The 25,017-nt window shown below is 50.7% G+C and overlaps 3 protein-coding genes across 3 annotated transcripts; 2 read left to right on the top strand and 1 right to left on the bottom strand.

Annotated features, from left to right (window-relative positions):
• Positions 1-2,294: 2,294 nt before the first annotated feature.
• On the top strand, positions 2,295-4,292 carry CCL8 (C-C motif chemokine ligand 8). The gene is made up of 3 exons (XM_008695393.2): positions 2,295-2,438; positions 3,218-3,335; positions 3,727-4,292. The coding sequence occupies exons 1-3, from the start codon at positions 2,363-2,365 to the stop codon at positions 3,830-3,832; spliced, it is 300 nt and encodes a 99-aa protein (XP_008693615.1). The 5' UTR covers positions 2,295-2,362; the 3' UTR covers positions 3,833-4,292.
• A 7,922-nt stretch (positions 4,293-12,214) lies between these two features.
• Positions 12,215-14,176, top strand: LOC103667273 (C-C motif chemokine 13). Its single transcript, XM_008695394.2, has 3 exons — positions 12,215-12,513; positions 13,039-13,153; positions 13,589-14,176. The coding sequence occupies exons 1-3, from the start codon at positions 12,438-12,440 to the stop codon at positions 13,692-13,694; spliced, it is 297 nt and encodes a 98-aa protein (XP_008693616.1). The 5' UTR covers positions 12,215-12,437; the 3' UTR covers positions 13,695-14,176.
• Positions 14,177-15,424: 1,248 nt separating this feature from the next.
• CCL1 (C-C motif chemokine ligand 1) lies at positions 15,425-18,631 on the bottom strand. The gene is made up of 3 exons (XM_008695395.2): positions 18,243-18,631; positions 16,939-17,050; positions 15,425-15,915 (listed from the first exon to the last, which is right to left on the bottom strand). Exons 1-3 carry the CDS (start codon positions 18,316-18,318, stop codon positions 15,819-15,821), a joined length of 285 nt encoding a protein of 94 aa, XP_008693617.1. The 5' UTR covers positions 18,319-18,631; the 3' UTR covers positions 15,425-15,818.
• Positions 18,632-25,017: the final 6,386 nt, after the last annotated feature.

The raw sequence follows: 25,017 nt of genomic DNA, 5'->3' as shown, positions 1-25,017 counted from the left end.
TTATTTATTTATTTGACAGAGAGAGAGAGACAGCCAGGGAGAGAAGGAACACAAGCAGGGGGAGTGGGAGAGGAAGAAGCAGGCTCCCAGTGGAGGAGCCTGATGCGGGGCTCCATCCCAGAATGCTGGGATCACGCCCTGAGCCAAAGGCATACGCTTAAGGACTGAGCCACCCAGGCGCCCCCAAAGTTAATATTTAAAACTCAATTACTTCTCTGTATACCAACAATGAACAATTGCAGTATGAAATTAATAATGTGATACTATTTATATTAACACCAAAAATAAATAAATAAAGTACTTAGAGATGAGTCTAAGAAAAATATGTACAACATCAACATGTGGAAAACCACAAAACCCTAATGAAAGATTAAAGAACTAAATAAATGGAGATATATACCATGTTCATGGATAGAAAGAATCAATATTGAAGCAGCGAAGGCAATTCAATAGAAAGGGAAAACTTTTCAACAAATGGTTCTGACATCTACATGCAAAAAAAAAAATGAATCTAGATACAGATCTTAAACTTTTCACAAAAATTAACTCAAAATGGATCATAGGCTTAAATGTAAAATTCAAATCTATGAAACTTCTAGAAGATAACATAGAAGAAAATTGACTTTGGGTTTGGTGACTTCATAGATAAAACACGAAAAGCCTGATCCAAGAAATTGATAAATTGGACTTCATTACGATGAAAAACTATTGTGTGAAAAATACCATTAAAAGAGTGAGAGGACATGCCACAGACAGGAAAAGAATCTTTGTGAAACACATATCCATTAAAGCACTTGTGTCCAATACGTACAAAGAACTCTTAAAACTCAATAATAAGAAAACAAACAACCCGATTTAAAAATAGGTGAAAGATCTCACCAATGTCCCTCCCCAATGAACAGATGCAAATGTAAAATTAGCATATGAAAATATGTTCAACATCATATGTCTTTAGGGAATTGCAAATTAAAACACTTAGATACCACTACCCACCCAGGAGAGTGGCTAAAATCCAAAATACTGACAAGACAAAATGCTGACTAAGATGTCGAACAACAGGAACTCTCATTCACTGCACGTGGGAATGCACAAGGGTACAGCCACTTTGAAAGACCCTTTGGCAGCTTTTTATAAAGTTAGCCATAGTCTTACCATATGATCTAGCAATCACACTCACAAATGAGTTGAAAATTTATGTCCACACAAAAGCCTACACAAAAACGTTTGTAGCAGCTTTATTCAGAATTGCCCCAAACTGGAAGCAACCAACATGTCCCTCAATAGATTAATGGATAAACAAACGTGCAATGGAATATTTTTCAGCAATAAAATGAAATGAGCTACCAAACCATGACAAGACACAAAGGAGCCTTAAAAGCATATGTTTCTAAGTGAAAGCAGCCAACTTGAAAGGGCTACATACTGTATGATTCCAACTACATGACATTCTGGAAAAGCAAATGTATAGAGATGGTAAAAAGATTTGAGGGAAGGAGTACAGGGGAGCTTCAGGGCAGTGCAATTTCCACATGATATTGTAATGGCAGACACATGAGGGGAGAAGAGTACAAGAGGTCAGTGGTTTGAAGCCTAGATCCTTCTCTTCCCTCCCCATCCCTGCCCCACTGTGTATAAACAAAGGGAACTGAAGGCCTTTCTCAGACAGACCCATTTTACCTAAATCTTCATGAAATATCAGACTTCTCCATATGATTTCACCTGGAAAGAAACTTTAGCATCTAAATAAAATATTTGGAAACCACCACCCTACAAGATAAGTATGTGCTGTCCAGTTCTCATGCTCCATAACACAAGATTCCAGGGCATTCAGACTTGAAGATTTTCTTGGATTCCACTGTTCTGCCAGGGTTCCATCAGGCTGCCTGTGTGGGCTTCTAAAATAGCCTGACTAGTTTAGGATGCCAGGGTCCTGAGTCTGATAGAAAGTACAGGCAAAGACTTAAAGCCCCATCCTAGGTCCTTCACTCCACTATGACCTCAGCTTCCGTTCTTCCTTTCCAAAAGACCATTTTCCATTTCACAGAAATCATAGCCCTTATTAGTCTAGTGAGGTCACTTCCTACACTTTGCTAGGCACAACACAGTCCCTTCCATCTCTGCTCCACATTGTCTAAGTGAACAACTGAAACCATCCAGCTTCCTTCTTCCAGCATTCGGAAATCACCCCCAGCATCCGGTGCCTACTCAGCACATTCCAAGTCCTATTTCAGGGCCCTGCCCATGCTCTCTGCTCTCTATATAAGGCAGGCAGGGTGGCCAGAGGAGCCAGAGGAGCAGAGAGGCTGAGACCAACCCAGAAACCTCCAGCTCTCACAATCCAATCTCCCTGCTCCCCGCTGACATGAAGGTCTCTGCAGCACTTCTGTGCCTGCTGCTCACAGCCGCCGCCTTCAGCACTCAGGTGCTCGCCCAGCCAGGTAAGGGCCTCTCTTCATACGGATTACCATTATAACTGTAGGTACTATCATCCCAGCATGAGTCATCCCTTGCTTGCTATATAGCCTACATTACAGAGATAGAGAAAGTGAAACCAACAAGGGCGATGAGAAGAGCTGTCATGGCATGGTTGAGCAGAGGCAGAACCAGATGCCTAGGTCATTGAGGCCAGTCCCCATGGTCCTTCGGGACACCAGCTTGGGGAAGAGTCATTAAATGCAACCACTACCTCAATGACCCTCACATTGTTTGGGGATGTGGGGACCGTTATTCGTTGTGGATATGAAGGACATTTCAGGCAGTGGAGAGGGGAAAAAAAAACTATTGCTTGGGGTTTCAAATTTTGGATTACAGCCAGTGTACCAGTGGCCACGTAAGGAGGAGAGGGACCCAGAGACCTCTCAGCATATGACACAGGTTGGCTTTAGAGTCTGTGGGGACAGAAAGCTGGGAAGCAAACTCTTGGAACTTATTTATTTGGTGTCAGAGGTTTTGGGTCAGTAGACCCTCCTAACGACACTACAGGATTAGTGTCATTTCTCCATTCCCAGTCAACAGTGAGGAGCCCCGTAGCTCCATAGAAGAAGCAGACTCCCAGCCACCATTTTATCTGTGGAATGCGGACTAAGGCACTGGACTTGGGAGTATTCGGTCCTAGTTGGAAATTGTGTTTGCTTTGTCTTTTCCTAACTTCACCTGCCCTTATAAATGCATGCTTATGATGCATTATAACTCTCATTCTTTGCAAAATGTTTTTCAGGTTCGGTTTCCATCCCAATTACCTGCTGCTTCAGTGTGGTCAAAAAGAAGATCCCTATGCAGAAGCTGGAGAGCTATACCAGGGTCACCAACAGCCAGTGTCCCCAGGAAGCTGTGGTGTAAGTGGACCATGCTCTAGCACCCTCTGCCAAAAGTTCTGAGTTCCATACACGGGAAGGATTCATGCCCAAAGGAGTCAGATACATATACCATCTGATCCAAAGGGACCTTTGCCCCATGGAGAAACTGAGCCCACAGGAGGGATATCCATACTCCTTCCAGGCTCCCCTTCGAGGAGCTTGGTTAGATCATCGAAGTTCCTTCAGCCAGCATCCTGAGGGCCTCTCCGGGGATAGCACAAGCAGCTTCCTTTTAAGCCCTTCCCGCCATCCTTCCCCTTCCACCTATCCCCATCCAACCCCCTCACCCAGAGAGCAAGAGCTCCTCAGGTTTAGGGCCTAACAGACACTTCAAGGGGTTCCATCTAACTGCCCTGTCTCCCCACAACAGCTTCCAGACCAAAGCATCCAAGGAGATCTGTGCTGACCCCAAGCTGAAATGGGTCCAGGATTACATGAAGCACCTGGACCAAAAGTCCCAAACCCAGAAGCCTTGAACGTTCGCATCTGGACCGAGAGACAAGCCTGAGGAAAATCTTATTTATTTCCCTCAACCCTCCCCAAGTGCAGAACAGTCTTATTTTATTACAATGTACAACACAAGGCACTTTGTATAATAATTTAAAGCACATTTCTCAAATAATATTTAATTATATTTAAGTTATTAATGTTTGACTTTATCTGCTATAAAACCTAGTGGAATCCGGTGGCATGGAATCCGGTGGCATGTTATCTTTTCTGTGAGTTCAGTCAAGTTCATGGCAAGATGTTATTGTTCTCCCTCCGATGTGTCTGTAGTATTATGAGGTCCTTCCATGGATCATCAGAGTGAAACATTTTTGTATTCCTATGAATCAGTGCTCTTGTATGTCAAATGTCTGCTCTGTAGTGTGGTTGAAATCAGTGTTATTTAATGACTATGGAATTTTCAAAGAAAAAATATATCACTTTAAACTACTTGGTCTTATTTTTCATTAGGTCACATTTAGCTGGGAGGCAGAAAATGGCAGCAATGACTGGCAATTTGGGGTCTGGGGGCCATCCTCTAGGTAGTATTTTAAATGTAACTGAGTTTCAGGGCATTCCAGACTTTTGGCTCCTGTCCCTAACATCACCTGATCATTTTTTTTCTTGTCACACTTCCCTTTGTCCAGTCTTCCGCTTGCCTCAAACTTTTCCCCATAACCCCAAGTGTTATCCGTCTCATTAATCCTCAAACCCAGACTATTATCTTAAGAGTAAAAACTAAAGGAATCTAGTCTACAACTTAGAAATCCTTTTAAGGCTTTTTCTTGAAGAATCTTCAACAAGACTGGTCTTGAAGGATGGCATGCAATGGGAAATGAACAGTTCCTCGGAGCTGGTCCAGGAGGGGAGCAAGAGCATGGGCAGAGGGAGGAATCCCATCTGGCTGGACTCTGGAAAAAATAAGATGTACTAAAAGTTTTGAAACAGGGGAGAAGGAAAGTGTCATGCAAGGTGCACCTGAGGAAGAATAACCTGGTATCTGAGGAAGGAGTGGAGTGTGGAAGGGAGAACCTGAAGACAGGCCACTGTAATGGTGCAGGAGAGGTGAAGCAGGCTGGTGGTGGGGGTCATGTTGGGTAGAATGGGCAAGACAGAGTCATAAGTCAAATGTTGGAGAAAGAAAGCATTTGACCCTGGACATAGACTTTCCCTTACAATCTCACAAAGCAACTATTTAGAGGACTGATGCCCTTGAGACATAGAATGAAGTTATCTCCAGTCCCAATCCCCCAAATTTGCAAGCATCTGTTTGAAGGCATGGGACCTCCTTTCCTTAATAGCCTCTTAAGGTCAAGATTCCCTTGTACTTCATGAGCACAGCTGGCTCCATTTTCAGTTATGAGGCTCACCATAGTAAAGCACAAAGACCAGACCACTCTTGAAGGGAAAAAGGACAATTTTTTCGATGACCCAGCTCTGCAGGGCCTGTCATTAGTGATCACGTGGAGAGATGCCACAATCTCAGTACACCTCGAAGCACGGCACTTGGGTTCTGGTCCCAGAACTGACCCTGGCTCTGTGTCACTTAGGGCAAGTCAATGTCAATCTCTCTGTCTGGCATTAAGGTGCCCCATACGAAAGTGGAGGCTGTACTGGGTCACTGGCAGAAAGCGAGGGGACCTGGCAGATGACCTCACAAGCCCTCCCCAGTTCTAGGAGCCACGTCTCTTGGAAACTTGGCCATGCCTGTTGGTTAGGGTAGAATGGGGAAGTAAAGGATCTAGGTTAAAATCATCGAGCCACCCAGGAGCCCAGCCAATTGGCAAATACCTGCAAGTCAGATATATCACCTGTCTGAAGACAAGATTTCCACCCAAGTTCAAAGTAGCACGCCCAAGGGCCAGAAGCAATAAGGCATCTGGACATCAGCTGGTTAAGAGGAGCACTTCCAGCCACAAAGTCTCCATCCAGTTCTAACCTCTCTTCCACAGCCTCAAGGACAAGCTGGCTAATGAGGTCTGGGCCCAGGGTTTCATGAAATAGCTACACCACAAATCCCAAATTCCAAAGGCATGAAGACTCAGCCTAAACTGACACCCAGGCCACAATCAAAACACAACCCGTTTGTTTTCCCCGAGCTTTGCCCAGCTATCTGCGCTCCGGGGGTGTGCTGTTACATTTAACTCACAACGAACTTTGTTCGTGACATTAAACATAATTATCTTAAGTAATGTGTCATCTCATTTAAGTTATTGATGTTTTACATGGCCTACCTTGAATATCAGTGCTTTGAAAATCCACATTGTTATATTGAGTGGTTCCTATCCATGAGCCCATTTATTCCCTTGTCAACTAGGGGTGAAGCTGACATGCACCCTCTTGGGCACAGCTCTGGTTTCACTCTCGGTTCACAGCTTGCTCCAGGCTGTGATTCACTTTGCTATCTAGACATCTGCTGCCAGTGTCCTCCTTGCTTCTTGCTTTTGGCCCATAGGCTCTTCTTTGGGTCCCTTCTCAGGTCAAGAGTTGGCTCAGCCTACACATCTGCCCAAAGCTCAAAAGTGTTGGGGAGAGAACACTGGGTGACAACCTTCTACCAACAAAGGTTGAAGGCAGATGTTCAAACACTTCTGCCACCCTTCTTTTCAAAGGTTAATTCTGGGAGCCATTCCATAGGCTTCTCAGGTAATCTCAGGAGAATCGGTCCCCATGGCCCACTAAGCTGACCTGAACTATGCATACTTGTGTTGGCTTCTCCTCCTTCTTCATCTCTGCTGCCTACTCAGTCCTGATCCCTGGGATCACTTCCAAATGGACTATCTGCACACAGATCCTTCTCTCAGGCTCTGCTTTACTGAGTCATGGTTTCATATAGTCAATATTTGTTCTCCTTCCCTTTGGTCAATGCTTGGATCTCAAAAGACAAGTTCACTGGGTCAGGGCCAGGAAATGAACTGGGCATTTGGTTGGTGTGTTCACCACGGCTGGGGTTAGGACCAGAATCAGGGACTTGCCCAGTGTGTTCTTTGGGACCAGGGCTGGGGCAAGACCGTGGACTCAACTAGCAGATTTTATAGGACTAGGTCCAAGAGGGTGGCCCCCAAGTCAGGGCCAGCAAGATTGGGACTAAGTTAGCCACATAACTAGGAGAATGGAGAATATTGTCATAGGGATTTAGCAAATAAGTAAATGTATTGAAGATAATGGAACTGTTGGGGAAGTTTCCATAGACAAAATATAGGAATGTCAGAAGGCTGGAAAAAAAATGTTGTGTTGACCTGAAATTGGAGGTATTGGTGCAAACTCAAGAATTTACAGGTAGGTGATAGATAGATGATAGATAAATGATGATAGATAGATAGATAGATAGATAGATATAATAGATAGATAGTAGATGATAGATAATAGGTGGTTGGTAGAAATACACACACGGATTATAGGATATGTATATGTTCAACCACCAAACCCTTTTTCAAATACTGCCAAATATTTTTCAAACCTATCACATCAGTTTACATCCACACGCACCAGCAATGTATGAGGGCTAGAGTTTTCCACATTTGGCATTGCAACACTTCTGTCAATTCTTTTTAAGTTAGCCATTCTGCCTATGAGTATAATTCCCCATAATCCACATAGTTGTGGTTTAAATTTTCATTTTACTCATGACTAAGAAGGTTGAGCATCTATTCCAATATTTGTTGGACATCTTCTATCATGAAGTTCCAGGCCGTGTCTTTTGTCCATTTTTTAGATTGCTTGGATTTAGATTTTGTCCATTTGTAGATTTTCTGTCTTTTTATTATGAATTAGTAGAGGTATTTTCTATATTCTGAATAGGAATCATGCGGGGTGCAAATTGAAAACCTTGCGCCTTCAGAGCAATTTCTGGTCCCCTGTGAAATCTGTGTAGGCTGGAAGCCTTCACAACCAGGCACAGTTCTGTTTTTTTTAAAGATTTTATTTATGTATTTGTCAGAGAGAGAAAGAGAGAGAGAGAGCACAAGCAGGGGGAGTAGCAGGCAGAGGGAGAAGCAGGCTCCCTGCTGAACAAGGATCCCATCGCAGGACTCTATTCCAGGACCCCGGGATCATGACCTGAGCCGAAGGCAGACACTTAACTGACTGAGCCACCCAGGCATCCCACGACCAGGCACAATTTAAGCCAGGCCTCAAATGATTCCTGCTGGAGCCAGATGGAAAGAAGAATGTTGCAGGTGGCTGGGATACTATAAGCCAATACAGAGATAGGAGAGAAGGAGGTGTGAAGGAAGGAGTAAGGAAGTAGTCTTGCACTATTTTCGGGGCTGGTGAAGGGGCCTCCCTCCTCCGGTACCATAAAGGCGGTATTCTCTTCCTCTGCAGGCTTGCCTTTCTCTGGAGAGAGCCAGCCTGGGGGACAGACAGTGCTGGTTAGCGCCGGCTCACTCCCTTCTCATTAGCCACTCCAGCAGTCAGAGATCTGTTCTGCAAAGTGGAAAGGTTGTACTATCTGCGTATTCCTTAGAGCTTTAAAGAATGAAATGAGATGGACGGGGAGAAGGGTAAGTTCAGGGTGCCCCAGCTCTGTTTCCACGAGCAGTTTTAGTTTTAAGCTGTGGTAGGTCACAGCTTGCCAATAAGTTATTCCGTGAGAATAGACTTCCGTGGATAAACAAACTCTGAAAACCACAACGTTGTGTAGTGAGGCCAATTCCAGTATGTTCTGATCTAAGAGGGCAGGGCGCTAAGACTTCCCAGAGCTACGGGAGGCAGCTCGTAGGATGCTTGGGTACCAAGACACTGCAGCAACGAAATGATTCTAAAATTACAGATTCTATAGTTCTGGGAGACTTCTATTGTATAAAGACCATTGAGCTGGAAAAGAGTTCGCTGAACGTCTGCTCTAAACACAACTGAATAGCTGACGTGGATCTCCATAAGCTCCCACTCTGACCGGTGGGCCTGAGTGGCTTTTCAGGGCTCCAGAGGAGCCATCATCAAAAAATCCCAGAAGGTCTTAGGATTTCTTTCCCCAGTGCAGAGTCACCCTGGTTATATGGCAGCAGGCTCCTCTAGGGAAGGCTTAGACCAGATTTCTAGTATAGACCTGTGAGTTTCCAGATGTAGCAAAAATATTGCCACGGCAAAGTTATGCTAAAAAAAATATTCATTATTTATCTGAAGCTCAAATTTAACCAACCGTCCTGATTGCACCTGGGAACCTGGCATTGCAGGGCCCTTCCTGGTCTTCCTGGTCTGGGGATTCCGCGTCTCTGAACCGACTTAGATCTGGTAACTGGGCAAGAGGCCATGAATCTCTCCTACAAGAACCTGTATTAGATTTCTGCCCATGAAACCAAGAATTTTCTGCCTAAAGTCAAGCAGCATCTTAGTAAGCTTCCCATCCGTTTCATGCCTAGGGAACCCATCATCGGTGTCACGGATCCCTGCCGGCCCAAACACCGATTACCACTCCAGCCCTGGGGCTCCTTGGGGTAATTGTAGCCACCTTGTCTCTGCTGCTCATTAAGCAGCACTGTCCTGCCTCTGGCATCCTGGATGCCACTCCTCCCACCAAGATCCAGACCTAGATCCCAGCACAGTTGCCCCAGCATGGGCCCCAGACCAGAGGCAGGAGCACCACTGGTTAGAAATGGAGATTATTGGCACCGTGCCGAGCACTTTCTGTGCAGTACCTTCTTCAACTCTGACAACAAAATGAGGTAATAATTAACCATCCGTTTCCTCTTAGAGGCCTAGAGAGGTAAGCAGTGTGCTCTAAATCACATGACCGGTGAATGGTGGATCTGCAACTGGAAGCCATCCGGGCTGACTCCAGATCCCAGGCTTCTAAACACACGCTCCTGTGAGATATCAGGTCCTGAAGTAGAGGGAAGGACAGACAGGAGTCCTTATAGGCAGGCTTGGATGCCCCTTCACCCCCTTGATTTGGAGGAAAGTTCGGGGTGCATGTGTAGGAGTGGCTACTAGTGGGCATAACACGCAAGGCTCAGGCATTCCAATGCATTGATCTAGGCATACTTGCTGCAAATTGGGGATATAATGTGTTGGCGCAAGTACCTGGAAGTGATGTTAAGGCTCGGTTCGATGGGCTGATTAGCCTTAAAAAGAACCTGCAGTTAATAAAGCTGCAATGCAGGGACTTCCCTGGGATGTTAGGAAGGAGTCCAACGGCTCAGGGAAGTGGATCTGTTGAAACGGATCTCTGTGGGCAAGCTGCTCAACCATCCACTCACTGCACCCCAGGGGAGGCCCCCAGACACATCCTTTGTCAGGGTTCTCTGGTGGCTTCGCTAGAGATCAGAGATAGCCGTGGGATATGCTGTAAGTCCATGGTTCTCAAACTTGAGTGCACACCAGAATCACCTGCAGGCTTCTTAGAACACAGTCCGTCACACAACTACCCGTGATGAGTTAAGGAATCACCATGCCAAGAGATGCTTTTATGGTGCTTCTAAAATAGACGAGCAACCCAATCCCAGAATCCCATGTGGAAGGACCATTTCCAGGAGCCGCTTCTGGTCCTGGGTCCAAACCTATGCCAGTCAGGGTCCTAGTAAGGAATAGATTAGAGTTAAATTTGAAGGATCTGGGAATGGATTGATAAAGAGGCTGTTTAGCAAGATGTGGGCTGAGTGTGGAGAAACCGAAGGGGTGTTTTAGTACTGTGAGGTTAGTAACAGTGTGGGGACTGCCCCCAGACCCAAGGAAGAAAGGATGGGGGATACCCTCCCCACTTGCCTCCGCAGAGAAATGAAAGCCGTTGGTTGAAGGCTGCCTCCAGGCTGAGGTCCAGGAGAGGCAGCAAAGAGAAAAGCACCTCACCTTACTCTTCTCTCTCTCCCACACCTCGAGGGGCTCCCTAGTGCCGAAACCCAAGCTGAAGCCAGAAGACCTGCAGTCCTACTGCTGTAATCCACACAGGCTGGCTTCCCAGGGCCAGAGAAGAGGATGGACAAGAACGGAATGCATGTCCGGAGGGACAAGCTTCCTTCCTCATGTCGCTCTTGACAAGTGTTTGTGTCAAAGTTACGTAAGACTCGTAACATGTGTTGGAGTACACACTCTTTTGATTTTCTCAGGAACAAATTGTGTAAGACTGGAATTATTAGTTTTTGGAATGCTTGAAGGAACTAGTTATTAAAGCCTTTAGAGCTGGAGGACGTTTTGTGGGAGGATTTTCAATGACTGATTCCATTTTTCAGTAGTTTTAGAATTACTCTTTTTTTTTTTTATTTTTCTTTGGCAGTCTGGTAAGTTATATTTTTTAGAAAACCATCCATTTCATCTAAGTTAAATTTATTGGCATAAGGGTCCAATTTTCCCTCTGGTGTCTAGGGCTCTGTGGCGACACCCTCTTCCTTTGTCCTGCTGTGGCGATCTGTGCTTTTTGCTTTTTTCCATGGTCACTCACAGGAGAGCATTATAGGCTTGTCCAAGAACTGACGTGGAGCGTCCATCCACCTTTTTAGGGCATAGGATTTTCTGTTTCACTAATCCTAGCTGTTTATTTCTGTGCTTTTACCCTCACTGGACTTGTTTTGCTAGAGGGGAAAAACCCACTAGACTAGAAAGGATTCCAGGCAGGTGCAAAATGTAAGCAAAGTCTGGGAGCCGGGAGGGAGCATGGGGAACAGACCACTCAGGCCAAGTGCCTTCCCAGGTGGTCTTCCTCAGTCCAAGGTCATTCCCCCTCCTGGATCCTGGGTCCAAACTGGGCCCATGGGGATGCCCACCCCAAGCTCCAGCTCAGCTACACGCTCTTTGCGGGGTGGGGGAGGGTGACAGGCACAGAAGCAAAGAGCCCACTCTGCTCTACCCTGCAACTGCCTTCCCGGCAATAGCTCTAGAAACTCCATGGTCCTTCCAGAAAACAAGGGGCCTGGACAAATCAGTGGGTTTCAAACCATAGCCTTCTGGGCCTGAGGGGCAGAAGGGGACACTAAGAGGTGACAAGAGGAGCCCCTGTCCTCTGAACCTGGTTTTGATTCGTCTCAGGTATGCGGCTGCCACATAAAACTGGAGAAAGTCTTGTGCGCTCAAGACAGTGGGAAAGGCCATGGTGATCGTATGTAAACAGACCAGCTTTCTCTTCCGGCGGCTGCACTCACTTCCCACAAGGCTTTGGGCCAGTGACTTCAGGTCCCCCAGCCTCAGCGTCTTCATCTGTGAATGGGCATGATGATAACCGGATACACCCGGTCAGGACTAAACACACGGCCCATGCAAAGCCCTTAGGCTTTTTTCTCTGGTTGTGGAGAAAGCAAGGCCATGGGACAGCTCCTCGGAGCACTCCCATGGCAAGTGGTGGCCCATCTGTTCTTCCTCTTCCTCTTCCTCTCTGTGGCCTGGGCAGCTGGAAGGAAACGGTGCCTGCCCTGCTCCAGCCCACAGCTTCCTTCTTGAAATTCCTGGAAAACTCCTGGCAGCCAACCTCCAGCTCAGTACATTCAGGAGGGCCCTGCATCTTAACTTGACCATGACCCTGCCAGGCAGGCATCCCTCTGGGAGCTCCTACCCTCTCTGCTTCCTATAAAAGGCTGGCACAGCCACCCGAGTCGCAGAGAGGCTGAGCCCGGCCCAGGCACCCCCAGCTCGCACTCACTCCCAAGCTCCCCGCTCTCCACCGACATGAAGGTCTCGGCAACGCTTCTCTGCCTGCGGCTCATAGCTGCCGCCCTCAGCATCCAGGTGCTCGCCCAGCCAGGTAAGCCCTTCTCTCCCTCCTTCCTGTCCTCTCTCTTTCTTTTTGTTTTCTTCTCCTTCTAGAAAGCCCGAAGCTGAAGTGCCCCACTTCTGAGCCTATCTGAGCCATGGGAGTCCTCAGAGCTTCCCTTGAAAGTCTAATTTTAAAGACAGGAAGCTGAAGGCCAAGTTGGGGACAGGACGGGCCCTACCTGCCCATTTCCAGCCATTGCAGAGACAGAAGAAAACCTAAGCTGCTCACTCCAAACCCAGGGCCTTTTCTCTGACCTGGCTGAGCTTCCCAAACCCTGCACCTGGAGCCCCAGAGCCAGGACCTGTCCCACCACGCAGCTGTGATATTCTAGCCACCCCCCCTCCCCCATCTCAGGGGTCTGCACAGGAGCGCTGGACTTAAGGTGGATAAGATCCACGTCTATCTCTTTTCCTTTCCTTTCCCTACAGGCACTTCCTGCTGTATTCAAGCTGATAAAAAACCTAAAAACCTAGACCCTCCTAAAAGGCTTTTTCTTTGTGACCTTGTTTCTAGATGCCCTCAGTGCCCTATTCACTTGCTGTTTCACATTTAACAATAAGAAGATCCCCTTGCGGAAGCTGGAGAGCTATCGAATCACCAGCAGCCACTGTCCCCGGGAAGCTGTCATGTAAGTAGAAAAACTCTGCTCACCCCCTACCTGACCGCACCCCACCCCATTCCCACATCCCCTGCTCCAAAGTTCTACCCCAGAAGACAGGCATCAGACCACTTTGGGATCTTATTCTCAGGGGATAAGAGTTTCCCAGACTATGATTGCTTCACAAACAGGCCCGGAGGGGGCCGGCTCCCGCACCTGCTCCCTGAATGGGCGCTTGCTCCGTCTCCACGTTGCTTTGGCGGAGGCCAGGCCAGCTTCTCTGGGGCCCCCAAGAACAGTGACTACCTCCAGAGTCCCCTTCTTCCCACACCCCGATTTCCTCCTGTCCCAGAGAGGATCCTTCCCCTGCAGCAGGTGGACCAGGCAGGGTTGAGAGCCCAGTGAGGCATCTCTCGGGTAAAACCCAGACTTCCCCCTAACCGTGCAGCCCTCCTTCATCCATAGCTTCAGCACAAAACTGGCCAAAGCTATCTGCGCCGACCCAAAGGAGAAGTGGGTCCAGGATTATGTGAAACACCTCGACCAAAAATCTCATAGCCAGAGGACTTGAACTCTTCCAGCCACACTAAGACCAAGCCAAGTATGAGAAACGAACGACTGTTTATTCTCCTCCAGCTTCCCCAGCTAGACGCGGACTAATTTTACTGTAGTTGCAAATAGGGGGCTTTCTGCTTTGTGATGCAAAAATTTGTACTACGTCTTAAGTAATATATAATGTTATTTGAATTGTTGCTGGTCTGGGGTTTATTTTGAGTATTGGGGATCTGGTTTTCAAAGCAAGGCCTTGAGCCCGTTGCTTCCTGTCATTAGCCCCAGTACTGCCCCTCGCTCCGAACAGCAGGCAGCGGGTCTGTCTCCCGCCTAACTCCCTAGCTGTTGCGTGTGCCTACAAATCATGGAGGTGAGAGGTCACTGCACTCTGGGGGGGGGGGCTTGTGGAGGGGAGGTACAGCTAAATACGTTATTACAGAAAGGAGAATGCCATTCGTAAGGTCGTTGTCTTTTTGCAGAAGATACATTGTGTTTGAAATCTCTCCTGGTAGTGTTTTTTTGGGAGAGGGTAACTTCCAACCAGAGGGCTGGCAGAGGGCGCTGGAGGAAGGGGGCTATGGGGAGGACCTCGTGGTGGGTGGTGGCTGACCTGGGCTCATCTGACTGTTGCCGGGGGCCCAGCTCAGCAGCCCAGCATGTTCTAGAACAACGACTCCAGCCTCTAGCTTCAGCTTCTAACTGGTCTCTGCCATGGTGCCTCCCAGCTCCCAGCAGTCCTTGGAGTGATCCAGACACTACGCGCACCTGACCTCCAGGGGAAAATGAGATGCCCCGGTCCTTGTTCGCATCGACCCTGGAGAATGCCAGAGCACGGTCATAGCAAAGATTCTTCTAGAGGGGGCCCAGGATGGAAAGGACAGGAGAGGGTCTGCAGGGAATATCCCCTATGGTCGGAGTTTGGGTTCCAGGACAGAAAAGGCGGAGTCCTTTAGAAAAGAAACTGGAGGTGTGGCTGTACAGGAATTGGAATATCAAGGAGCTGAGTTTGGAATCAGTTCTGGGGGCAGGAGGGAGGGACCGTCGGAGGGCGGAGGGCAGCATGGCCAGAGTGGCTTGTGGCCTGTGGCGGTGGTCAGGATGGAGTTGGCAAGGGCGCCAATCCTGAGATTCGGGCAGTTCACCAGTCGCTTCCCTCCCTTGCTAGGCTCCCTGGGGACCCACATGACATAAGTTGGCCCTTGTGATTACCCCTTCCACAGGGGCCGGGCCTCTGCTTCCCAGATATCGGTGAAAGGGTCTCCTGCTCTCCCCAAGACGGCCACCCTCCTCCACATGAGCTGGGCTGGCCTCTCTGAAAGACCTAGGACCCGCTCGTGCCTGGACGAGAGGACGTCCTGCCAAGCAACTCTGTAGGATCGGCCCAGTGGACAGACGGGGTCCCCCCGCCCCCGCCCCCCGATGTTGTGTCAGGCAGTCACTGGGCAACTTGGGACACAAGAGAGAGTTCTGGCCCGGGAGGCAGAAGCCCTGGGCTCTAACACCAGATCTGACCCTGACTCGCTCTCTATCCTCAGGCCTGGGTCTCTGTCCCTCGCCAACCATCAGTCACCTCATCTACAAAATGGGGCTAGCCACATCTGACAGGCAGGTGACCTCACAAGATCCCCTCCAGCTAGAGCAGTGGTGGCTTTTGGAACCCCAACCTTGGGGTTCCCGCTTTCTGCTTCATCGTGCCTTCCTCCGCTGCCGGGGAAGCAGAGAACCTACATCGTGGCCCTGACTCAACGTTCATCCCCCACCCCTCACCCCAAAAGACAAAGTCAGTCAGCTGAGATGTGTAAGCCATTTATTGGCTCTTGTGGACAAGGAGTCAGTATCTTTTGACATCAGTTCCAATGTGTCTCCCCCCTCCCCGCCCCACCAGCCCCTGGCCCCAGCTTCTCACTGCCCATCAAGTTTATAACCCAAAATCCCTGTGGGATCCAAGAAGCCCAGGGAGTCAGGGACTGAAGATTCTAGCATTTAAATATATAAAGTGCAACAACATAGCTTATCAGGACTGAGCAGACCCTCCGTGACCTGGCAGAGCTGGGCAGAAGGACTGGGGAGGGGTGGGGGGCTGAGGGGACAGGTGAAGCCACGCCGTCTTCGGAGTCCAGGATGGAAAGAAATCCTCTCGCGTTTACTTTGGTGGGCACGGTTTCATAGTTTTTAAATGAGGCTTAACCCATGGGGCTGACTCCATGACACAGGTCTCTCTGCCGCCCTTCAGCTTGAGTCTGTGGGCAAAGAACAAAAGGGGAGCTGAGTCACAGGATTTGCCCCCTGGGTGCCACACACAGGTCCCATTCCAGCTCTCGGGTGCCCCCAGGCTGCTCGCTCTGGGCCTGTAGAAGGAAGTCCTTGCCCAAGACTGTGGCAGGCACTCTGGGAGGAACACCCAAGCTTCAGGGAGAGCTCATTAAATTGAGTTTCTCCCTCTTCTGTGGAAATTCCCCTCCTAGAGTATTGCTGAGGGCCCTCAATCCATCTTTTCCTGTGTCTATGTCCATCTGGAACCCTCCGTCATTGCTTCAAATTACTATGAATGTGTGTGTGGGTGTGTATTTATTTTCTGACCCGTCCACCTCTTTAACTTGGCTACTGTCCAACCAAACTACAGACCAATTCTAACTTTAATTATCTGACAAATCTCTCGACTTCCCTGAACTTCAGTGTTCATAATAATGAAAATGTGTGCCCCGAGAGGGTTAGCCAAGATAATATACATGAATGCTTTAGAGAGGCCGAGTAGCGAGGGTAAGTCACCTCGGTCTAACTTTGGGATGACCCTGTGATGCAACTATCATCTTGACTCCCCTTCACAGATAAGGAGTGCAGAGGAGTACCCAGAGAATGAGGTGCAGAAGCATTACCTGCCCAAGGTCGCCCAAGACTCTAGGTTGGCAAATCTGGAAGCAGGAACTAATGGTGACCCCCCTCACCTTTCCCACTCTACGGTAATTCCTAGAGCTTTTAAGCAGTTCCTTCTGGACATAAAATATTAGGATATAATACTCGGCGTCTTGGGGTTCCGAGAAGCACAAGTCGCTGCAGGAGCACAGAGGGCATCCTTCCTGGCACCTGCTAAGAAGCGCGGTCCTCCCCCTAGCGCCCATGCTGGGCTATGCACCCAGATTTTGGCGGCCTCTCTCCGAATCTGATGGAACATCGCCACCTAGCGTCTGCCATTCTAATTCCAGGTGGGCTGGTTGCTGCTCTGAAGGAGGGAGTCGGGAATTGACCAGGGTAGGAACACTCACATTAGACTCCTGCGGGAGCAGGTGGAGCTCGTATGTTTGTAACACTGGATTTGCTGCTGGGAAATCTTTTTATCCGCAAACTTGAAGCAACAGTTGGAGGACGACACAAGCACTAGAAAAGAAACACACAAATGGGTTGTGTCTGTTTCTTAATCTGGACTTCATTCCTCTTATCCACGTGGTTTAAGAAAAAAAATCCCTTTTGGGGACAGGCCCAGGCTTGGGGACCATATCCAGCCGAGTGGCTGTGCCATCAGTCACCTAGCTCTGTATGCAGGCAGAGGGTCGGAACACAGGTTCAGATCCCAGCCCTCACAAACAGCAGTGGGGCTTTGATCAGAATGAGCCCTCACCTGGGCCCCAGACTTCCCATCTGTCAAATAGGACTTTTTAAACTGATTTCTAAAGGAGCTTCCAGTTCTCACATCCCACCACGAGTGCACGGTTCTGGCTCAATATTTGGGTTCAAGGGCTCTAGACCCCACACCCTGGGGGCCCAGTGAGTCTGGTGCAAGCAGGACAACTGTGGTCCGTGGCTTTGGGCCAGATTAGGAAGTGCTCAAGGGGTTCCAACTGATGAAATGACAAGGAAAGAGCTTCCAAGGACTAAGAGGTTTCCCACCTTCTCTCTAGAATGCCCTCTACCCAGGTCCACAGCTCTGTCCAGGATCCCACCCCCACTGCGCAGGTTTGCACACTCTCTCCCACACTGCACCCCCAAGGGACTTGAATTCCAATCCTGGTTCCTTCCTCCTAGTTTTATTGTTTGCACGTCTTCCATGTGCCTGGAATCAGTCTTCTCTCAAGAGCCCCGAGATGCAGCATTATCAATCCCATATTACCAACAGGGAAAGCAGAGTTGGAGAGGTAAAGTGACTTGGCCAAGTCACTGACCCAACACTTAACTAACAGTGATGACACCCCTGCTCCAGTCCCAGTCCTGACTTCAGGCTCTCCCTGTTACCTGTTATTGGGTGGAGGCAAGACCCAGTCCCTCCTCTGCACCTCAAGCCTTCCAGCTCGGCCTAGAGAGCCTCAGAGCTCCCTGGATGAGGCAGGGCCTCCTCTTGCTGAAGCTAGCAGCAGCTCAGATGTTGTGCTCACCCAGACACCTGCTCCCACTGGCCTCTGTCCCCACCACATCCAAATTCTCCATTCACCCCCTTTAGGAGGAATTCTTCCCGGAGGAGGAGACACGGAGGCATTGAGTTCAGGGCAAGCCCTGCCCACAAGCCCAGAGTGCCTGCCTGGGTGTCTGCCCCCCAGGCCCCAAGGGGGAGCAAAGTGACTCCAACCACACTCACTGCTCCTGCCGTCCACGTCTCGAAGCCACATCCCAGCTAGTAGCAGGCACGCCAGGGCCATGGTGAGGAGCTTCATCCTGTGCAGTGTGGCTCAGACCTCTTTCCAGTGGTCTCGATGTGTCTGGTGAAGCTAAGAGCTAGTCCCTGGCCAATCCTGCAGTGCCTGGAGCTTTTATTAGAAGACCTGAGTGGGGTTTCCCAGACCCTGGTGCAGAGGTGGGGAAGTCACAGGGAGTCACTTACTCACGTCCAGTGACCACACGGAACAGTCCCTCCCCCACCTCTCCTGGGTGGTGAGAGAGGGATGGGGAAACTTCCCCGAGTGCAGGAGAAGATAAGGATCTTGAGAAGATGAGTAGGAGTTGTCCCGACTGAGTGGGAAGTGGAGAGAGGTGAGGGAGAGGAAGTTGCCTGTGGCTTCTCTGACCCCACGTGTTTCCATCCCGGGCTGGAGCTGCTGGTCCTGAACACGGGGGAGAAGAGGACCAGTGCTGAGGTATACCCGTGTGGAATCCCAGGTCTGCAGATCAGCGGTGGCCCAAACTCACTTATCCCCGGTCACATATGCCCCGCAAGATGGAAAGAGTGACATGTGTCCCAAAGAGACACCACAAGGAGAGCTCGGTGAGATTCACTAGGTCAAGGGCCCAGGCCAGATCATTGCTATTTCTATTTTTTCAGTCACTCAACACTTCTCAGCAGCTTCCCGTGCTCTGGGTCCTCCATGAGCCCCAGGAAAGACAGCTACCATTAAGAGACAGTGCCTGACCTCGAGCCGTGGCCCTTCGATTCACAGATTCACAAGTAAAAGCCACACGATGTAAGGTCAGGAGCAAATGTGCCATCTGGAGGGGCCCGGGGAGGACCGGGAGCTGCCCAGGAACATCAGAGAGGCTTCCCGGCTGAGCAGAGCCTCCTGCAGAAGGGCTGTAGTGGGAAGGGGCATGCCACCAGAGGAAGGGGCTTGAGTTCGGGCAGGGAGGCACGGAGGGTGCACGCTCCTTCGGAGACGCCAGGTAGAGGCGGTTCGTGGGGTCAGGAGAGTGAGTTGGGTGGAGAAACGGCAGGAAAGGGGTGTGCCTGCGTAGCTATGAAGTGGCCAGGTCATGGAGACATTGTGAGCCGTGCTTGGCATGAAGAGCATTTTAGAAGGTGCTCCGGCGAAGGTGGCTGGGCCGAAGGCGTGTATGAAGATCGTGAGGCGTGACGTAACCATAGAGGCTCGACGAGGCTGAGCTCTGATCATGCGCTCTCTAGCTCAAGGGTTGCAGGGCCAGCTGGATTACCCATTGCCAACTGGATGATGTCCAAGGTGCCCACCTGGACATTCGTGGCTCCTCATGCTGTGTCTATCTCCACGTTTGAATATTTGCAGTACCCCGAACACGCCACAGGCTTTCCTCCTGCTAGGATGCTGCTCCCACGGTGACCTCCGCCTGCAGGCCCCCCTCACTGTCTCCCTCCGTGGGCTTTCTACCCTTTTCAAATGCCACTGTCCCCATACAGAGCCTTCTGCTGTCTCCAGCAGATGGGCACTCAGCCTTCTTTGAAGCCCCCCCCTTTGGACCTCCCACCTGAAGGTCTTATATCCCTGCCACCTGCCCACCCCAGCCCCAGTGTATTTTCTCCAAACTGACACCTGGGTGGGGTGAGGGAGGAGTCCCGATGTGTCAGAGTTCAACGGGCCCTCAAAGACCATCGGCAACTGGGGCTTTTAAAGCTTCCGGGGAGAGCCTTTGAAAAAATGAAGATGGCCTGGCCCCATTTCAGAATCAGAATCAAAACTTCGGTGCCTATCCATGTTGAGGGGAAAAAAATACTCCAGGAAATTCAGGCAGCAGAAGAATCACGCATCCAGTAGGGTCTCTCCACATTACAGATGGGAAAAGAGGAACCTCGGAAAGAAGAAATGGACTTGCCCAAGGGCATACTGGGAACCCATCACAGAGATGGGACGGTGGACGCCGAGGCCATCTGATCGTGTGAGCTCCACGCATGGCCGCCTCTGAGGACACACGTCCAGCAAAGACCACAGCTATGGGCTGCTCTGCCCCAGTTCCCACGCATCCCGCCAGCTGCTGCCCACCACGCCTCAAGTACCCCAAGTCCTAGAGACCACTAACCCGCTGTTGCTGCTCTGAGTCTCCTGGTCCTTGCAGACCGACGTGTTTGTATTCCTTTACCATCGTTTTTGCAGGTCTCAGGGAAGAAGGGAGATACAGGTGCTGACTGCGACCATGTAGCCCTAGGGCTTTCAGACTCACTTGGGACGCAGAGAGAAGCAACCTGGCCACTCAGGAAGTTCTTGGCTCTTCCATTCCTCCCTGGCACACTGCCTGGCCCACTCAAGAAGGGCACAGGGCTGGGGGCACCTGGGTGGCTCAGTCGTTAAGCGTCTGACTTCAGCTCAGGTCATGATCCCAGTGCCCTGAGATCGAGCCCCGCGTCGGGCTCCCTGCTCCGTGGGAAGCCTGCTTCTCCCTCTCCCACTCCCCCTGCTTGTGTTCCCTCTCTCCCTGCCTCTCGCTCTGTCAAATAAATAAATAAAATCTTAAAAAAAAAAAGAGAGAGAGAGAGAGAGAGAGCGCGAGCGAGAAGGGGACAGGGCTGCCCCTCCAGGAACTTACTTGTCTTTCTCTCCTTCACTGTGGCCACCTTGAGCCCAGGACGGGAAAAGAGGAGCAGAGAGAGTTAGTCCTGCCCTCTCTTTCCCCTCAACACTGGGCAGGCCGGCTGGAGGCTCCACAGGGGTACCGCCGGCACCCCATTTGGACGTCTTCTGCTTTAGGCCTGCACAAAGGCGAGCACCAAGTAATAACTCAATAAAACATGTTTGCACTTGCCTGAGATGGGGCACGGTGGCACGGGAGGGACGGATAGACGAGAAATGCTCAGCACAGACACTGAACCAGTTATTCCAGCCAGGTCTAACCCTCTCCTTCGTGAGAGGTTTGAAAGCCAGGAAGTGCCTGGGGGAAGGGTTTCTTATTAGCTATTTTAACGAGGCAGTTGCCCAGGGACTGAGGGTGGTGAGAGAACACACACAGAGCTCGGCCAGTGTGGATCCCTATCAAGACCATTTCCTCCAGGGGGCCCAAGAGTGGCCTTGAACGGACTGGAGCCTGGCCCTGCCTGCTCGCTCTGCGGTTACACTTCAGCCTGATCCTCACTGACCAGGACACAGAAGCCCACGGGGACGAGTCCTTTGCCCAGCAGTGCGGCTGCAGAAATCCTGGCCCTGCGTAGTCCATCCCGGGGGGCCAAGCCTTCTTAGTTCCCTCACTTAGGGAGGAAGCATGGTATGGATTCTAGGATAACTGGGTCAGTTCTCAGCCCTACCTCTTGTTAGCTGTGTGACCTGGGGCAAGTAACTGAACGCTCCTGAGCCTTAGTTAGCTCCATCGTCATGACATCTGCTGCCGGCTGGATTTATTTTGAAGACAAGCTCCCAACACCTTACCCCAGCTTTGTGCTATTTGAAAGATTACGTGAGATTTCTCACCTGGTCTTGGAACAGGGGAGGAAGAAAGGGAGGGAGGGAGAAAAGGGAGGAGGAAGGGAGGGAGGGGAGAGGAAAAGAGAAGAAATTTGAATCACTCAAAATCATGGTGAGGCACCTGCTATGCCCTAGCTCCTGGGGGACAGCGGGCACAAGGCAGACACTGGCCCTGCCCTCACGGGGCTTACAGCTCGCTCGGGGAGGCAGGCGCTGAGATTATGGTAGGTTGTAAATGCCCCAAAGAGACGTGGCGTCTGAAGCTTCATCCCATGACCCGGGCACTGCCACCACCTCCCCACCCAGAGCTGCTTCCTGGTCCCTTTCCCTTCTACCCAGGGCTGCCTGACACCCAGCCAAGCTTTCCGGGGTCACCCACGTGAGCACAGCGCTCTCTCCGGCCCCCAGCCCTGCACCTGTAAGCAGCAGACCAGCCCACAGCACGGCCCCCCAGCACCAAACACCTTGGAGTTCAAAGCCTTGTCTGGTATTTTCTTTCCTTTTTTTTTTTTTTTTAAGATTTTATTCATTTATTTGACAGAGAGAGTGAGAGCCCAAGCAGAGGGAGTGGGAGAGGAAGAGGGAGAAGCAGGCTCCCCGCTGAGCAAGTGGGGTCCCAGGACCCTGGAATCATGACCTGAGCCCAAGGCAGATGCTTCACCCACAGAGCCACCCAGGCGCCCCCTTGTCTGGTGTTTTCCAGCACTTCTGTCCCTCTGCCTAGGTCCCCTCGTCCCCTATTTCTTTCTAACATCCAGCACTTTTGTTCTTTTCGAGGAGCCTCTCTTATCTGGTTCTCAGGGACCACATGAAGGAGACATCAAACTTCTCTCAGAGCAGCAGGCAAACCCAGGGTGCCTAAAGAATGTCACGGCAGGGACCGTCACTGGCTTTTCAATGTGCATCCACAGCCATTGAGCGACGGAGCTGACAACAGCTTGCCCCACTGTGCTGGGGCGAGATGCAGATGTCTCGGCGTGGCTTACAAAGTCCTGCCTGGTGTGGGCGACAGAGCTCCAGCACGGGACACTGTCACCGTTCTGCACACGCACCTGCTGCCCGCGGACTTCACCGCCCTGCTGCCCGCGGCCCCCTCTTCCATCCCTGGTGGTCCCACCTGAGCTCCCGGGACAAGCCGAGCTCACTCCTCATGGCGGGCAGCTCGCACTCTTGTCACTGCCTGGTGGCCCCCACACCTGCCTGGTCTGGAAGCTCCCAGGGACTCCTGCCTGTTGTGGTCTCCGTGTTTCACACCCCAGTGCCCAAACCCAGGGTGGGTGTCCAGTGACTGCTGAAGGGGGAAGAAGGGGTCTTATCCCTGTGCCACAGATGAGACATAGAAGACCTGGGCCTTACAGGAGTCAGGCCACTAGCAAGCGACAGAAGGAGGATGGGGAGCTCTGGCCCAAATCCTGTGTTCGTTGCTACTACCGTCTACTGGTTCTCCTGCCTCGTGCCCATGGATGGACATCAGGCTGTTTGCAAGTTCTGAGTGTGGTGATGGGCACCTTCCTGGGGCCGGGTCTGAGCTCCTTATGTGTTCATGCATTCATTCATTCACTCATTCATCTTCACAGAAGTTTCGAGAGGAGGGGCACCTGGGTAGCACAGTGGTTAAGTGTCTGCCTTCGGCTCAGGGCGTGATCCCGGCGTTATGGGATCAAGCCCCACATCAGGCTCCTCCGCTATGAGCCTGCTTCTTCCTCTCCCACTCCCCCTGCTTGTGTTCCCTCTCTCGCTGGCTATCTCTGTCAAAATAAATAAATAAAATCTTTAAAAAAAAAAAAAAAAGAAGTTTTGAGAGGAGACCTGACTGCAAGAGCCAGAGTCTAGAGAGAGGGAAAGAGACACAAAAACCAGCAAGTGCCACAGACAGGCCGGGACTGTCCCCATGTGCAGGCCAGAGCCTGTGCACGCCCAGCCCAGGGCGGGGGTGTGCAGGGTGACATTTCGACCAGGGCAGGGAGTTGAAGATGCCATTGGCTGGGTGGGTGTGGACAGGGTGGAGTGAGCTCTGGGGAGATGCCTGGCTTCCAGGCTCCCCAGCTCCACTCTGTGCCCTGCTGGAATGACTGACTTCTCCTGGGTGCTCCACCTAGAATATGGATAATCATGATACCTGTAATAGGCTTGCGTGAAAATAAACGTGACATACTTCTTAAGGCAAATGAACAGTTGCTTCACAGCACGTTGGTAGCCAGTGTGTGGGCTGGTGTTTCCAGAGCTTGAAGCGTGTAGGCTGCCAGAAAGGGCTGGAAGTGAAGGCGGGAGGACCACGGGACAGGTTTTCCAAGCTCCTGTGTATGAGACTCAGGCCTGGGGACTTGACTCTATTAGCAGGAGAACATCCCAAGCAACCCTTTGCTCAGTACGGGGGTGCAGCCAGATCTGTGGTTTGGCCAGAGGGCTTTTGTTAGAGGCTGAAGGACAGAATGAGTGGGAAAAGGCAGGAGGACTGGAGGTTTGAACGAGTCCAGAAGGGATGACCCATGAGGAGGAGGGATTCCATGTGAAAATCAGGATACAAGGGCTCTGGGCTCTGCTGCTCATTTTCTGTGGGACCTTGGGCAGGTCACTTCCTCTCTCTGGGCCTCCATTTCTGCACCGAAAAAGTGAGAATGTGGGCCTAAATCAGGAACTCTTTCCCCAGAGATAGGGTTCATAATGGATCATTCGGGAAGCTTTTATCAAAAGACACGTGCTAGAGCCCCACTCTGGGGGGTGGGGGAGGCTATTCGGAAGCCAGGGCAGTTGGAGGGTCCCCAGATCCTCCAGGCCCACCACGTCACCCCATCCGAAGCCCCTAGCCTGGGTGCCCACTGAAACCCTCTCTGGCTTGACATTTAACAACTCTGAGTCTTCAAATTCGGACAGACCCCTGCCCATGCCCCAAACAGCCCCTCATCCATCCCCAGTGGAACTGGTCCTTGGATCAGACCTATCACACTGAGGTGGACTGCTGGGGGTCACCCTTCCCCTTCTGGTGAGGGTCAAGGGCAGCAGAGCCTCGTAGGGCTGATGCTAGCCCCTGGGCCACACCAGTCCCTCCTCCCACCCTAGGAGCCATGGGCCACATTTAAAATGCTCCCTTTGGAACTTAGAAAGCACTCAGAAGTCAGAAGCTCAGGGGCGCCTGGGTGGCTCAGTCGTTAAGCGTCTGCCTTCGGCCCAGGGCGTGATCCCAGGGTTCTGGGATTGAGCCCCATATCAGGCTCCTCTGCTGGGAGCCTGCTTCTTCCTCTCCCACTCCCCCTGCTTGTGTTCCCTCTCTCGCTGGCT

The sequence above is a fragment of the Ursus maritimus genome, unplaced genomic scaffold, assembly GCF_017311325.1.
Source record: "Ursus maritimus isolate PB19 unplaced genomic scaffold, ASM1731132v1 scaffold_24, whole genome shotgun sequence".
NCBI classification, from domain to species: Eukaryota; Metazoa; Chordata; class Mammalia; order Carnivora; family Ursidae; genus Ursus; species Ursus maritimus.
Note: the sequence above shows the minus strand (reverse complement) of the source record. Positions and strands in the feature narration are given on the sequence as shown.

Bases quoted from the DNA above. Each gene is read 5' to 3' on its own strand.
- CCL8 (XM_008695393.2), top strand. From the start codon at position 2,363: ATGAAGGTCTCTGCAGCACTTCTGTGCCTGCTGCTCACAGCCGCCGCC. The intron at 2,439-3,217 runs GTAAGGGCCTCT...AATGTTTTTCAG, and splicing joins TCAGGTGCTCGCCCAGCCAG to GTTCGGTTTCCATCCCAATT. The intron at 3,336-3,726 runs GTAAGTGGACCA...TCCCCACAACAG, and splicing joins TGTCCCCAGGAAGCTGTGGT to CTTCCAGACCAAAGCATCCA.
- LOC103667273 (XM_008695394.2), top strand. From the start codon at position 12,438: ATGAAGGTCTCGGCAACGCTTCTCTGCCTGCGGCTCATAGCTGCCGCC. The intron at 12,514-13,038 runs GTAAGCCCTTCT...CCTTGTTTCTAG, and splicing joins CCAGGTGCTCGCCCAGCCAG to ATGCCCTCAGTGCCCTATTC. The intron at 13,154-13,588 runs GTAAGTAGAAAA...CTTCATCCATAG, and splicing joins TGTCCCCGGGAAGCTGTCAT to CTTCAGCACAAAACTGGCCA.
- CCL1 (XM_008695395.2), bottom strand. From the start codon at position 18,318: ATGAAGCTCCTCACCATGGCCCTGGCGTGCCTGCTACTAGCTGGGATG. The intron at 17,051-18,242 runs GTGAGTGTGGTT...TTTCTTTTCTAG, and splicing joins AGACGTGGACGGCAGGAGCA to TGCTTGTGTCGTCCTCCAAC. The intron at 15,916-16,938 runs GTGAGTGTTCCT...CTTTGCCCACAG, and splicing joins TGCTCCCGCAGGAGTCTAAT to ACTCAAGCTGAAGGGCGGCA.